The sequence below is a fragment of the Mirounga angustirostris genome, unplaced genomic scaffold (genome assembly GCF_029215605.1).
Source record: "Mirounga angustirostris isolate CCGP_5_RB_7025 unplaced genomic scaffold, mMirAng1.0.hap1 SCAF_2, whole genome shotgun sequence".
Classification (NCBI taxonomy): Eukaryota; Metazoa; Chordata; class Mammalia; order Carnivora; family Phocidae; genus Mirounga; species Mirounga angustirostris.
Window position 1 is genome coordinate 82,077,473 of NW_026991710.1, and position 13,365 is coordinate 82,090,837.

At 41.9% G+C, this 13,365-nt stretch overlaps 1 protein-coding gene across 1 annotated transcript in view; it reads left to right on the forward strand.

Moving 5' to 3' along the window:
- The window catches only part of DAPP1 (dual adaptor of phosphotyrosine and 3-phosphoinositides 1), a 48,942-nt gene extending 39,063 nt beyond the window's left edge, over positions 1–9,879 (forward strand). Inside the window, exons 6-10 of the mRNA XM_045880692.3 lie at positions 3,126–3,173; positions 4,422–4,484; positions 5,679–5,764; positions 8,115–8,202; positions 9,472–9,879. Coding sequence (XP_045736648.1) covers positions 3,126–3,173; positions 4,422–4,484; positions 5,679–5,764; positions 8,115–8,202; positions 9,472–9,540 — 354 coding nt within the window. The 3' untranslated portion in view covers positions 9,541–9,879. The remainder of the gene's footprint in view (positions 1–3,125; positions 3,174–4,421; positions 4,485–5,678; positions 5,765–8,114; positions 8,203–9,471) is intronic.
- Positions 9,880–13,365: the final 3,486 nt, after the last annotated feature.

The window sequence follows — 13,365 nt, forward strand, 5'->3', positions numbered from 1 at the left end:
CAGGCGCCCCTCAACATCTCTTTCATCTGTCCTTTCCATGTAACTTCACACTCTCCTCGGCTACACTCCCCCTAAAGATCCCCACCCAGGGTCAGTTGTACCATATACCCTACTACGTGTGCTCTTTATCAACACTAAAATGCAGGACCTAATCTGTAGAGCTGGTGTAAGCAGGAGAGCTAGCATCCTTAGGTAGAAATAGGCCTCTTTAAACCAAATTCTGCAAGCCTTACTGCCTACCTTTGCTCACTCCAAGGATCGGACGGATTCTCCTGCCCAAGTATCTCAATATGCCTATGCACAGAAGGTTCTGTATAATGGAGTTTTTAAAACAGTGGTGAGGGATTGGTGGGGCCTGGCTGCACCCACACTATATAATGACAAATCCACGGAGTTTATTGTGCATTAATACAGACAGAAAATGATCAACGTTTTCTAGTGTTGCAGGCAGAGAGAACAGGACAAGCGCCCTGAGGTAGGAACTAAATTGGGGTGTTTTGAAGACTAGCAAGAAGATCCTAATGATTGGCATGAAGTGAGCGAGAGGCAATGTGGTAGGAGATGAGATTCCTGAGGGAAGGAGGGGTCGATCATGTAAGGCGGTGGGGTTCTCAAAGTGCCGCTGCCCAGCTGAGTGCTGGGAAATTTGCAGTGCTTTGGGGGTACTCCTGGCATTAGCGGGCATCAGGAACTGTGAAGAGCCTGACACTTTACCCTGCTTGTAGACTAACAAAGCTGCATGGCTTCATGGCAGACTGCTGGTTGGCTGCCTTTTCCTGTGGAGGGAGACATGATCTCCATCTTCTAAGATTGTTTGCTCTACAAACATGCTTAAAAATGGGTCTGAGGGGCAGCTGGGTGGCTCAGTTGGTTAAATGTCTGCCTTCAGCTCAGGTCATGATCTCAGGGTGCTGGGAGTTGGGCTCCCTGCTCAGCGGGGAGTCTGCTTCTCTCTCTCCCTCTGCCTCTCCCCCCCATCCTCCCACTTAACCCTCCCCCGCCCCCCCTGCTCATGCACACTCTCCCTCTCTTTCTCTCTCAAATAAATAAGTAAATAATCTTTAAAAAAAATACATACGGGTCTGGAACAAAGGGCTGTTGGTGCCTTGCTCCTAAGACATACAGAAACATGAGAGCCCCTGGAGAATTGTTTCCCAGCAATGGGCAGGGGCCATGGAGGCTAAATATGCTGCCACACATGGGGAAGAATTCTCCTGTCCAAAATGTCAGCTGTGTCTCCTTTAAACAACATGAAAGGCCTTGTAGGACAAGATAAAGGATTGATTTTTGTTCTAAGTGTCCAGAAGAAATTATGAAGAGTTCTGAGCAACATAATTTAAGTCTTAAAATTTTTAAAAAGCCCATTGTCCCCACTAAGTGGAAAATGGAATGTGGCCAAAGTTGGAGCAAGGAGACCGGTGAGGGGGCTGTTGCAGCAGTCCAGTGAGAGATGGTGGTAGTTGAAACTGGGGAGTGGGGATAAGAACTGGTGAACTTCAGGGTGTGCTGTGAGGTAGAAGAGATGAGACTTACAACAGATTGAATGTGGGACGCGTAAGAGAGTCACACAGTGGTCCTCCTGACGTTTACCAAGATGGCCAAGGTGGCAGGAGGGGTGGGTTTGGGGGATGGGAATGAGCCGTTCTGTTCTGGACCTGGGAAACGTGAAAGACCAATTGGTTGTGTTGGTGGAGATTAAGTGAGATAATCTATTTCACAAGCCTGATGTAGAATAGGTCCCAGTCTAAAATGTCAGTTTTCTGGGGCGCCTGGGTGGCTCAGTCGTTAAGCGTCTGCCTTCGGCTCAGGTCATGATCCCAGAGTCCTGGGATCGAGCCCCACATCGGGCTCCCTGCTCAGTGGGGAGTCTGCTTCTCACTCTCCCCCTGCTTGTGTTCCCTCTTTCACTGTGTCTCTGTCAAATAAATAAATAAAAATCTTTTAAAAATAAATAAATAAATAAAATGTCAGTTTCCTTAGCTTCCCTTTTGTGAGATTTCTGTTCCCTTTGCTTCTGCAACATTTTTCTCTTTGTTCTGTTATCTTACCAATGTAACATCATTCTAGAACAAAATGTCCTACAAGGAATTCAGTTTCTTTTTTTTAAGATTTATTTGACAGAGAGAGATAGTGAAAGAGGAAACACAAGCGGGGGAGTGGGAGAGGGAGAAGCAGGCTTCCCGCTGAGCAGGGAGCCCGATGTGGGGCTCGATCCCAGGACCCTGAGATCATGATCTGAGCCGAAGGCAGACGCTTAACAACTGAGCCACCTAGATGCCCCAGGAATTCAGTTTCTTTGGGACTGTATGAAGTTCTAAATTTCTTCATCTTAGGGTTCTTGTTTTATGCATTATTTCTCTTTGCCCAGTTCCCCACCATTCCTTACATTTTATAGGCACTAGCTACGTGTGTGATATTGTTACCCTTGAATTAATGCTATGAGTTAAGAAATGACTCATTGTCACTTCAAATCCCTTTTAGATAAATCAAGTGTAAATAAATCTGCGTTCCTGAAAGTCTTTTCCACAGAACAGAGGTCTCAAGAGATGGTCTCTGAATAAAGCGGGGAGGGGGGGGGCCTGGAATGGGGGAGGATCATGTGATAAAATAAATATTGGAAATGCTATTTCTCATGTTCCTTCTTAAAATTCCCAAGGCATACTGGCATAATACATTCTCTGGGAAGTAAAGAAATCCCTCTACTTCATCCAGTGTTTCCCATATGTATTGACCCAACGTCAGTGCCTGTGTGTATGAGCGCGTGCATATATTTGTGCGTAATACCCCTGCAACAATTTAAGCAGCTGGGTTTCACACGATACACTCGGCCAAACACTGACTTTTACAAGTGATGGGATGTGGCTTATTGCTTGCAAATTGCTATCTCAGGTTAGAAGAGAGTCTTTCAGTTGTTGCCTCTTGCTACAGAATTCCCCCCAATGACCCAGTCTGAAAACAGTCTCCCACAACGCAGGGAGGATTTTCAAGTGCCGGGTGAAGAATGTAAGGCGATTATTTAAAGATCAAAGGCAAATCAGTGTTTCATTTTAAAATAGGACAGAAATAGAAAGACAAAAATCATGTTGCAATAGTTCTGGGCTTCACTTGGTGCTTTTCTTTTTCAGCTGGGCACCAAAGAAGGTTACCTCACCAAACAGGGGGGCCTGGTCAAGGTAAGAAAACATGTTTCTGCTAGCCCCCGCCACAGAGACGTCTCAAAGCAATTCTTGCTTTGACATTTTTTAAAAATGCGTATTTGCCTACTCATTTTGACCCGCTATAATATTTTTCTGTTTCAAGAGTTGATCTTTACAACTGATATTAGTCAAAATTCTGGAAAATCACTTGACTTTTCTTTGGCAAAGTCAAATGTGAGAGTAGCCTCCCGTTAAGACCTCCCAAAACGTACAGTCCTTTTAATGGAACAAGCAGGATGAAAAGTAGCAAGTTAACTCTAGAATATTTCTTTTCTTTTTTTTTAAACAAAGAAGAAGTCAAAATTGCATGAAATGTTTACTAAAAGTAGGCCAAAACACCACTGGCATTAATGTAACTGTATCAAATCCCAAAGAAAACACAATTTAAAACTTTACTAGTCTGGGGTATCCGACTGTCCCTCCATGGATGTAATTGTACTTGTCAAGTTATGCTGCTTCATGTTAATATTCCAGAAGGCCTTCATGGAATATGTCCACTCCTCCCTATTTTAAGAGGGCACTTAACCTCTCTCATGGGTACCGGCCCACTTGAATTCAACCTAAATATTTGGTTATTTTGTGTCCCTACTAGACAGGATACTCCCTAAGGGTAAGAAGTATTTATACTCATAGCATATTTATTTTCGAGTTCTCTGTTACTTCTTGTAACTGGGCACATTGCTGCCCAAGATAAGAGTGAGTTAGTACGTAAGAGGGAGAAGGTGGGTAACAATAGTCCCCACCACCAATACCATGGCATTCTTAGGCAAGTCTTAGAAAATCCTGTGGTTTGAGGTTCCTATTGCACATGTGTGAAACGAGAATATTTGGCATTGTGTAAAGATTGGGTATCATACACATAAACCTCCAAGGATGGTATCTAGCCCACAGTAGGTGCTCACAAAATGGTATCTATTCTTATTAGAGAGTTAATAAGACAGACATCTAGTGGTTTGTTATGTCAACTTGGATATTTATGATAGACTATTTCTTCTTATTTGTTTAAATATGTCAATATCTCTGCCTTCATTATGAACTTCATGCATGGAATCATTTTAGTTTTTGTAGATATTTTGAAGCTTTTCTTCAGAAATGACTTACCGCAACAATATTTTATTGTACCTAATCTTTTAGATAGTTTTCAAATGAAAGGAAATTGTCCAGTTCAAATATTACCTTCCTCGATCCAAAACCTACACGTTTTAATTATTTTTTTTTTCTCAGACCTGGAAAACAAGATGGTTCACGTTGCACAGGAATGAACTGAAATACTTCAAAGACCAGATGGTGAGAAACATGATAATACATTTTCCCTTTAAAAATTAGCTCTAACTGAACATAATAAAAAATCAGCTCTCTAAATGGAAGGAACATCTGCCTTTGAAATCTCTGAAATTTTCCTTATGAGCACCTGAAACACTAATAAATTATTGGAAATGTGAATTCTTGATTCCTGTTAGGGTCAGAGTTTTTTTTTCTTTTTAAGTAAGCTTTACACCCAACATGGGGCTCGAACTCATGACCCCAAGATCAAGAGCTGCATGCTCTGCCTACTGAGCCAGCCAGGAGCCTTGAGCAGAGTGCTTTTGCAAGGATGAGATGTGTGTCCCAGACACTGGCTAAACTAGCTGCCCGGGGCACATTATCCCCTTGTTTAGGGCAATGGGATTGTTCTCTTGTCATGATGTATGAGCTCTCTCTGCAGCAGTTTCTCCCTTTATTAAAAATATGTCCATGGGAAGCCTGGGTGGCTCAGTCAGTTAACTATCTGCCTTCAGCTCAGGTCATGGTCCCAGGGTCCTGGGATCAAGCCCCACATCGGGCTCCTTGCTCAGCGGGGAGCCTGCTTCTCCCTCTCCCACTCCCCCTGCTTGTGTTCTCTCTCACTGTGTCTCTCTCTGTCAAATAAAATCTTTTAAAAGATTTTTAAAAAATACGCCCATTTCTGGGGTGCCTGGGTGGCTCAGTCGGTTAAGCATCCCACTGTTGATCTCAGCTTAGGTCTTGATCTCAGGGTTGTGAGTTCAAGCCCTGCATTGGGCTCCATGCTGGGGATGGAGCCTACTTAAAAAAAACAAAAACAAAAAACAAAACAAACAAAAAACTGTCCATTTCCCGTGCCCATTTCATTAAGCCAATTTGAAATTATTTTATTTCTTCTCACTTTCCCTATACCAAATTTCTGAGAAAGTAGAAGTTTAAAAACACGGAAGAAAAAATATGACTCCCTTCCATGTTTAAAATACCTCTACTAAATTTAAATTGATAAAGACAGTCTTCCTAACATCCAGTCTCATGAATAGCCAATCCCCAAACCGGGGGTTATGACTTCCCTGATTAAGCTTCTCTGTGATCAGTACCCTTAGTGAAAGTAAAATTGACAGGTGCATGCAGTGGAAGATTTTTAGGGGACTAAGTGATGAACAAATTTGTGTGTTTTTTTGTGATGACATAGGTTGCCTTTTTTCTTTTTTTTTAAAGTCACCAGAACCAATTCGGATCCTAGATTTGACAGAATGTTCGGCTGTGCAATTTGATTATTCACAGGAAAGAGTAAATTGTTTTTGGTAAGTTGTTTTGTAAAGAAAATGATTTTAAAAGTCTTCTTGCCAATTATTTTAGCTGGGGAATTAAAAAAAAGAAAGAAACAAAAAAGACCTGTATGTCTTAATGTGTACGAGTGTCTTGATCTGAGGGGCATGGATTTAACTAACACACAGGGCATGTATGTCAGCAGTGCTTCCAGCTGAGTGTGACATAATACCTCATTTAAAGTGACTTCAACCGGGGGATGCCTGGGTGTCTCAGTTGTTAAGTGTCTGCCTTCGGCTCACTTCATGATCTCAGGGTCCTGGGATCGAGTCCCACATCGGGCTCCCTGCTCAGTGGGGAGTCTGCTTCTCCCTCTCACACTCCCCTGCTCCCCTGCTCATGCTCTCTCTCAAATATATAATAAAATCCTTAAAAATAAATAAGGTGACTTAAACAAATAGGCAGGTCCAGTGGCTACAATTGTTTATGTTGTATGCTGTGTAAGTATATACATAACAGGATTCCATTCATGTTTTATTCCTTTGAAGCTTTTTACTCAATTTTAATTTTGACTCCAACAATGGGACAATTTCTGGCAGATGGCACAAAAGTGTTTTTGTTCTAACCTCATGAGTGTATCATAGCAATTTTCTAACTAGGAGAAGTAGTGTCTTGAAAAAGGAGTGCCTTACTTCCCACAAAGTTTTATTTTAATGTTTCTCAAACATACAAATGTTGAAAGACTTATATACCCGTATACCTTTCAGCTATATGCATCATTAATATTTTGCCATATCTGCTTTATCTCTATTCACTTTTCTCCTGAACCAGTTGAAAGTAAATTGGAGACATCGTGGCACTTTACCCCTATATACATATACTGAGTACGCACTTCCTAAGAATAAAAATGTCACCATTACATACCCCCCCAAAATTAACATTAGTTAATTAACATTAACAGCAACCAATAATGGGTATCTTTTTAAAATTCACTTAAATGTACCATACGAGCCAGCAGGGGGAGGTAATTTCTTATGTAACAAAATATCAGGAGGCAGGTAGCTAGCTTGGCAAGATCGGCACCAGCGTCTCTACAATCCTCTTGGCCTTCAGCAGTTCACTTGCTACTTTGGTGTGAAAGAGCTACTCTAGCTTTAGGCCTCACATTTTCATGTCAGTCATAAAGAAGGATGTAGGGATGGTATCAGCCATGTCTGTCCCTTTTTATCAGGAAGACAGACATTTTCTCAGGAGTCTTCTGTCAGATTTCCCCTCCTCTTTCATTGGCCAAGGTTGGGTCCCATGGCCGTCACTAGCAGCAGGGGAAGCTAGAAAACTAGTTAAGATCATGATTGGCTCCAGCTAATTATCATTTATTGCCTGGGGTTCTGTTAGCAAGGAGAAAGGAAACATTATCTGCATTAATAGGCAATTAACAATGTCTCTCACAGGGAGTACCAAACAATGACAATTCCAGAAAGCAGTTTTGTACAGTGTGAGCACGGTAACCCCACCCCCGCTCCACTGTCCCCTCACTGCCCAATAGGTCCTCACATCAAGGTTTACCTTCTATACACAGGGAATTATGTCTTGTCTATTCAACATTAATTACTGATACGAACATGATATGCTGCTTTGGCTCTAGGGATATAGAAACCCTCCTGAATTTCAGGTCAAGGCTTTTTTTTTTTTTTTCATGAGGGGGGAAAAAGGGTTTGTAGTGTTTTGCACATCAACTGTAAGGACGGGAAGTATGGGCACGATGTGCTGACCTCATTAGTCAAAAGATTTGACTATATAGCCAAAGATACAGTCAACGAAGAGTTGTTCATGCCAGTGGGAAAGTTTGTCTTCTTCCAGCAGAGCGTAATTCATGACAGAGCGGGCAAAATGAATAGTTGAGGAGATTTATTATCTTATTTTTCCTGTCCCAAATGGTTAAAACTGCCTGCATCCACAGAGGGTAACTTGTTTCTCATTGAGTCAAGCCAACACAAATGAGTTTCTTCAGCAAATTCTTATCTGTCTTGCTTATTCTTTGACTCACGGCACAGGTTCTGAGTCGTTTAACACATCAGCTGAATAAACACACAAATGTTGTATTCAGTCTAAGACATAAGCGACAAAGGGATCTGGGGGTGTCCTGGACATGTTTTTTTCTTTTTTGAATTCTCATTAGAAAATATAAATCTGGCCGGTGATAATATGAATCTCCAGCTTCCTCAACATTTCTGCTGTTTGCTGGCAGGAATCGCTGTGTATCTGACAAGTCTTCAAGTTGCTCTTTGTTGAGTCTTTTTTCCTGTTGAATATTCTAATTACTGTTCAACTAATATATTCAACCAACCACCTGGAATATCTTAAGTTTTTCTTTTGTCTTCTCAGCTTAGTGTTTCCATTCAGGACGTTTTATCTTTGTGCAAAGACAGGAGTAGAAGCTGATGAGTGGATCAAGATATTACGCTGGAAACTGGTGAGTTATACTAAGTCCTCTGGATGCCTAGTACTCAAAAATAACATGTTGACAAATTCAAACATATTTCTATTGAAAGTGTCGGACTATTCCCAAGAGTCAATGGGATGTCCACTGACAGGCTCATGGAATAGTCTGTTCATTCTTGTGAGACACAGAAGGCACATAGGCGGGGGGTAAAAGAGAAAGGACAGAGCTACCCTGGGATCTCAGCCCCAGAGCCTTAGCCTCAGGCCCTCAAGTACATTAGTCTTCGTTGAGTGTGCTGCCTGGTCAGTCCAGTCTTGCCTGGAGGAGGACATGTGGGATCAGAAGGTCGGACAGAGGAAAGTTAACGTATTTCTATAGTAGAAAATCCTTTTAAATAGTCAAGAGAATGAAGCTTGCCGGAGGAACTTAACTTAGCTTGCAGTGTGTTACTTTGTGAAGATCAAGGACAAAATGTAGTTTATTTGATTTGCTTCCTATATACCTCCCAGGGGTGGAGGGGGGAGAGAAAAAGTGCTTAAAAAAATTTACCAGTCTCATACATTTTTTTTGTGTATGTGTTTGCAACTTAGTGAGTTGTTAATCAAGAACTTGTCCTTAAAGCCTTCTAAAATTTTCCATAAATACCATCTTGAAACCCTTGATGTTTTCGAACGTAAACAGTTTTTCCTAATTTGTTTTTATATAATTAGCTGATATGTAGAAACTTGTTGAGTATTCTTTTCCAGATGCTGGGACTTTTGCTTTTGGTTATCTTCTCAGTTTGAAATCCAAATACATATACCACTGATTTTGAGATAGCCCCTATGTATTTCATACTCAATGGGGAAATATTTTGCCATGTCAAACATTTGCTCAGATATGAGTCAACTTTTTATTCTTCGTATTTTGTAATTACGCAAGTGACACATCATTATTAGAGGAAAAGTTAAGGCAAAAATATATCAAATTCACACATTTGCAGACTTCTCCCTGTGCAAATAAATATTCAAAAACAAAAAATTAATCATTCTTTCGTGTTCTTTACCTGTGCACTCCACTGATGTATTATAAACATTTTTCCCTATCAATAAATTTAGATTCCCAACTTGCACATGTTTTAGCAACGACCTCACAATATTTATCCTGAGAAAAATACAGAAAACCATACTGAAAATTGTCACATGTTGATTATAGTTGCACGGTGTCCTTAGTAACAGCAGGTCTTATTTAATATCTATTAAGTTCACGATCTTAAAATTGCTCAATAGTCAATACCCATGTGTGTTTGCTTTATTACAGTCTCAAATAAGAAAGCAGCTCGATCAAAGGGAAGGCACAATCCGGTCTCGGTCATTCATCTTTAAGTAGACCTTTTCTGACCCAGGACGCCCTGACCCAGGAGCAGGGTGGCATGGTCCCTGACGCTGTGACCCGCAGGAAAGCTGACTGAGGACTTTTCTTTTCAAAACAAATAAAAGCAGATGCGGATTTGGACCTTTGAGAACCCACCACATTTGCAGACTCTCGGGTCACTGCTTGCCCTTCAAGATATTGTCGTCTCCTGGAGAAGACCAAAGTGTCACCGATCTGATGGAAACCGATGAGACCACCAGCCCAGGCATGCTCGCTCTTAGAGCGCACCAGAGAAGATCAAGGGTTTTTGTTTTCCCTCACTGCGGTCCCCAAGCTGGTTGACATTACTTGCCTGGAGTCCCATTCTGCATCCCCGTCAGCCCATCGACATCCGGGTCTTGCTGTCCACCGGGAAGGGAACAGCTGCGTCCTCTGACTGCTTCTACAGAAAGTATATGGAAATAGCAAACACCAAAGACTGGGGGTGGGGGTGCGTTGTTTTTGCTTTTTTTTTTTTAATACAGAAAACAAAACAATTTCCAAAACTAAAATGGGAAATGTTCGCGGTTATTTTCCCTTCGTTAAAGGCTCAGAAATCTAGTGGATCCTGCCTTCCCTTCTAATAATAAGCCTGTGAGAACTAAATGTCCTGTAGGACGTCAGGTAGGATGATAAAGATAAAGGAAGGTAAAGCCTAAAAAACATCTTAATCATTTTGGGGAGGGGGAAACATTTTAAAGAGTAAGAAAACAAAGTGAGGGAAGGGAATAAAATAGTAGGTAACTTGGAGTTTAATAATAGTAATTGGCATGATTATTATCACTATAACAATAATAGAGCACTTGGAAGCACCAAGTTGTCTGCATCCAACATTTCTGCACACAGACGGAGAGACTTCTCAAGCAGAGAAGAATGCGCTATGCCAATCTCGCCCCCCGGGTGAGCTGTCCCTGTTGGCCCAGGGGAAGTAAGATTCCCCTTGCACTGAGATCGCCGAGCACCCTGAGCCCTTCTTCAGGAGCAACTTCTGTTGCCGGTTGAAGGAGCAACACTAAATCCACGTGAAATATATGATGATGTGTTACACCGCATTTTCAAGCTAGAATAAGGGGGTTGAAATCGGGAAACAAGATGCTGGCATCCAGAACTCATAGATTCTAACCCCTTCCCTTATCTAATTATTAATACTGCTTTTTTAGGTAAGATGTTTGAAGGGAGATAAAAGTGGAGACCCCAAAATAAAAAAGAGTATGGTGCAAAGCTCTGATACAACACTGCTTTTGCAGTCCAAGTGCATACCTTGATAAGTAAGTTTCTTCTGTTATTTAAACATCCAGGACTCAGAAGTTATATTACATTTTTGTGTATTTCAACAAGGCTTTTAATGTATTTTGTTTTGTGTGTATCATATGAGATAAAGCAAATGTCAAGTTAAAATGTATTCTGTCAGGTTCACCAAGTAAGGAGTTGCAAATGAATCCTCAGAGATGTGAGGCTTAGGTTTTGTTTTCTTAGAACCAAGAGTTTTTCTTTGTGTAGGTAATACCGTTCTTAACCTTTTGTAAAATATGTCATGTTTATTTATATTCTTCGGTTAAGTTTATTAAAAAGAGCATTTTGCTGTGCCTGTAATATTTTGCTATTAAAATACATTTTTAATATCTGTAATTTAAAAAGAAATACGACTGATTAATGTCATAAATGGCCATGAAGAACCCACTTCCGTTAGAGATAGTGCCGGTCCTGAGGGAGTTCTTAGTTAAATAAGGAAAAGATAACAAATACATACATGATAACATATGGAAGTAAGACAAATTCTGCCCGTGAGGCACACAAAGCTCTATGATGGAGGGTACACCTCAGCAGGGATAGAGTCATTTTTGGAGGAGTTCTGACATGAAGAGGTCAAGCTAACCTATAAGACAACATAACATATACTACGTAAGTCACTGGAACTGCCTCTGCCTAGGAAGAGAGTAAGCTGGGGGCAATACCACACTTCTGGAAGGGTCTCGGAGCTTAGTGTCACCATCAAGGACTTGAAGGATGTAGGGCTGGTGACCCCCACCACATCCTCATGCAGCCCACCTATTTGGCCTGTGTAGAAAACAGATGGATCTTAGAGAACTGACCGTGGATTATCAATCAGGTGGTGACTACACTGCAGCTACAGTTCTAGATGTGGTTCCATTGCTTGAGGAGGTTAACACAGCCCCTGGTCCCTGACATGCAACTGTTGATCTGGCAAATGTTTTTTGCTGTTAGTAAAGACTACCAGAAGCAGCTGGCCTTATCTGGCAAGGCCAGCGATCCACCTTTCGCTGTCCTACCTCAAGAGGTTTATCCTACTTCAGTTCGGCCCTATGCCATCATTTCGTCCCCACCGCCCTTGACCTTGATCACATTTCTCCTAAGACATTGCATGGGTCCACTGCGTTGATGACATTATACGGATCAGGCCTAAGGAGCAAGTAGCAGCAACTGTTCTAGACTTAGTGGTGAGACATTTGTCTGAGGGTGGGAAATAAATTCAGCAAAAACTCGGGAGCTTTCCACCTCACTGGAATTTTAGGGCTCCGGTGGTATGGGACAGCTCGAGAGTGCTTTTCTGAGGTGAAGGCCAACTTGCTGCATCAGGCCCCTTTCACAGCCAAAAAAGAGGCACAACACCTAAAGGGCCTCTTTGGATTTTGGAGGCAATAGATTTCTCATATTGCTCATGGAATTTGTTGGTTTTACCATGTTCCCCATCATCCTGAAGCAGCAGGCCCGATAGAATGGCGGAACGGACTTTTGAAGACTCAGTTACAGCACTCCCTGGGGTGGGAGGCAGTACCTAGCTGGGCTGGGGCGGTGTCCCCAAGTTCTTAGGCTGTGCTAGTCTAGAGGTTCTTGTTCCAAAGGGAGGAATGCTCCCACCAGGAGACACACCAATGATCTATTCAACGGGACATTAAGACTGCTACCAGCTACTTTGGGCTCCTGTCTCTGATACAACAGGTAAGGAAGGGAATGGCTGTACTGGCCGGGGTGACCGATCCGAATTACCAGGGGGGAACGGGGCTGGGACTGCACCACGGAGGGAAGAGTACGTTCACAACACAGCACGACCTCTAGGGGATCTCAGTGCCACCGAGTCCTGTGACTAAAGTCAATGGAAAACTACAGTTCAGTTAAGGATTGGATTCTTCAGGAATAAAGGTTTGGGTCACCCCACAGGCAGAGCCGTGACCAGCTGACGTGCTCGCTGAGGGCAGAGGGAGTATGGAATGGGTAATGGAAGGCAGTTATAATCATCAGCTACAGCTACATACTCAGTTGAGAAACAAGGCCTGTGATTATTACACTTCTTCCTTGTTTTGTGTGTACATAACAAATATGTATTATAAATACACACATACTAAGAAAATTTTTTTCTTCCCTCTTGTATCCTCTTATCATCTAACATAAGATGTATTAAATGTGGTTAACCTTACATCACAGCATTTAAACTGTAATATACAAAGGAGAAAAGTGAACATCGCCCAAGAACTTTGCATCCTCTTCTGCAGAGAGTGAACATGTTCTCTGTATGTGGGTTAGTTGTTTGATGACAGAAATACAACTTGGTTACTGACTTTATTTGGAGGCTAAGTGTGCTTTAGGAAGATGTCTTATGATGCCAAGCTGACAAGGGTAGACTGTGAAGGTTAGTTCTAGGTGTCAACTTAGCAAGGCTGCAGTCCCCCATTATTCAATAGACCATGAATCTACATGTTGCTTTGTATTCTGTAGGTGTGCTTAACGTCCATCTACAATCCACTAAATCTAAGTAAGAGATTATCCTCCGTAATATGAGCA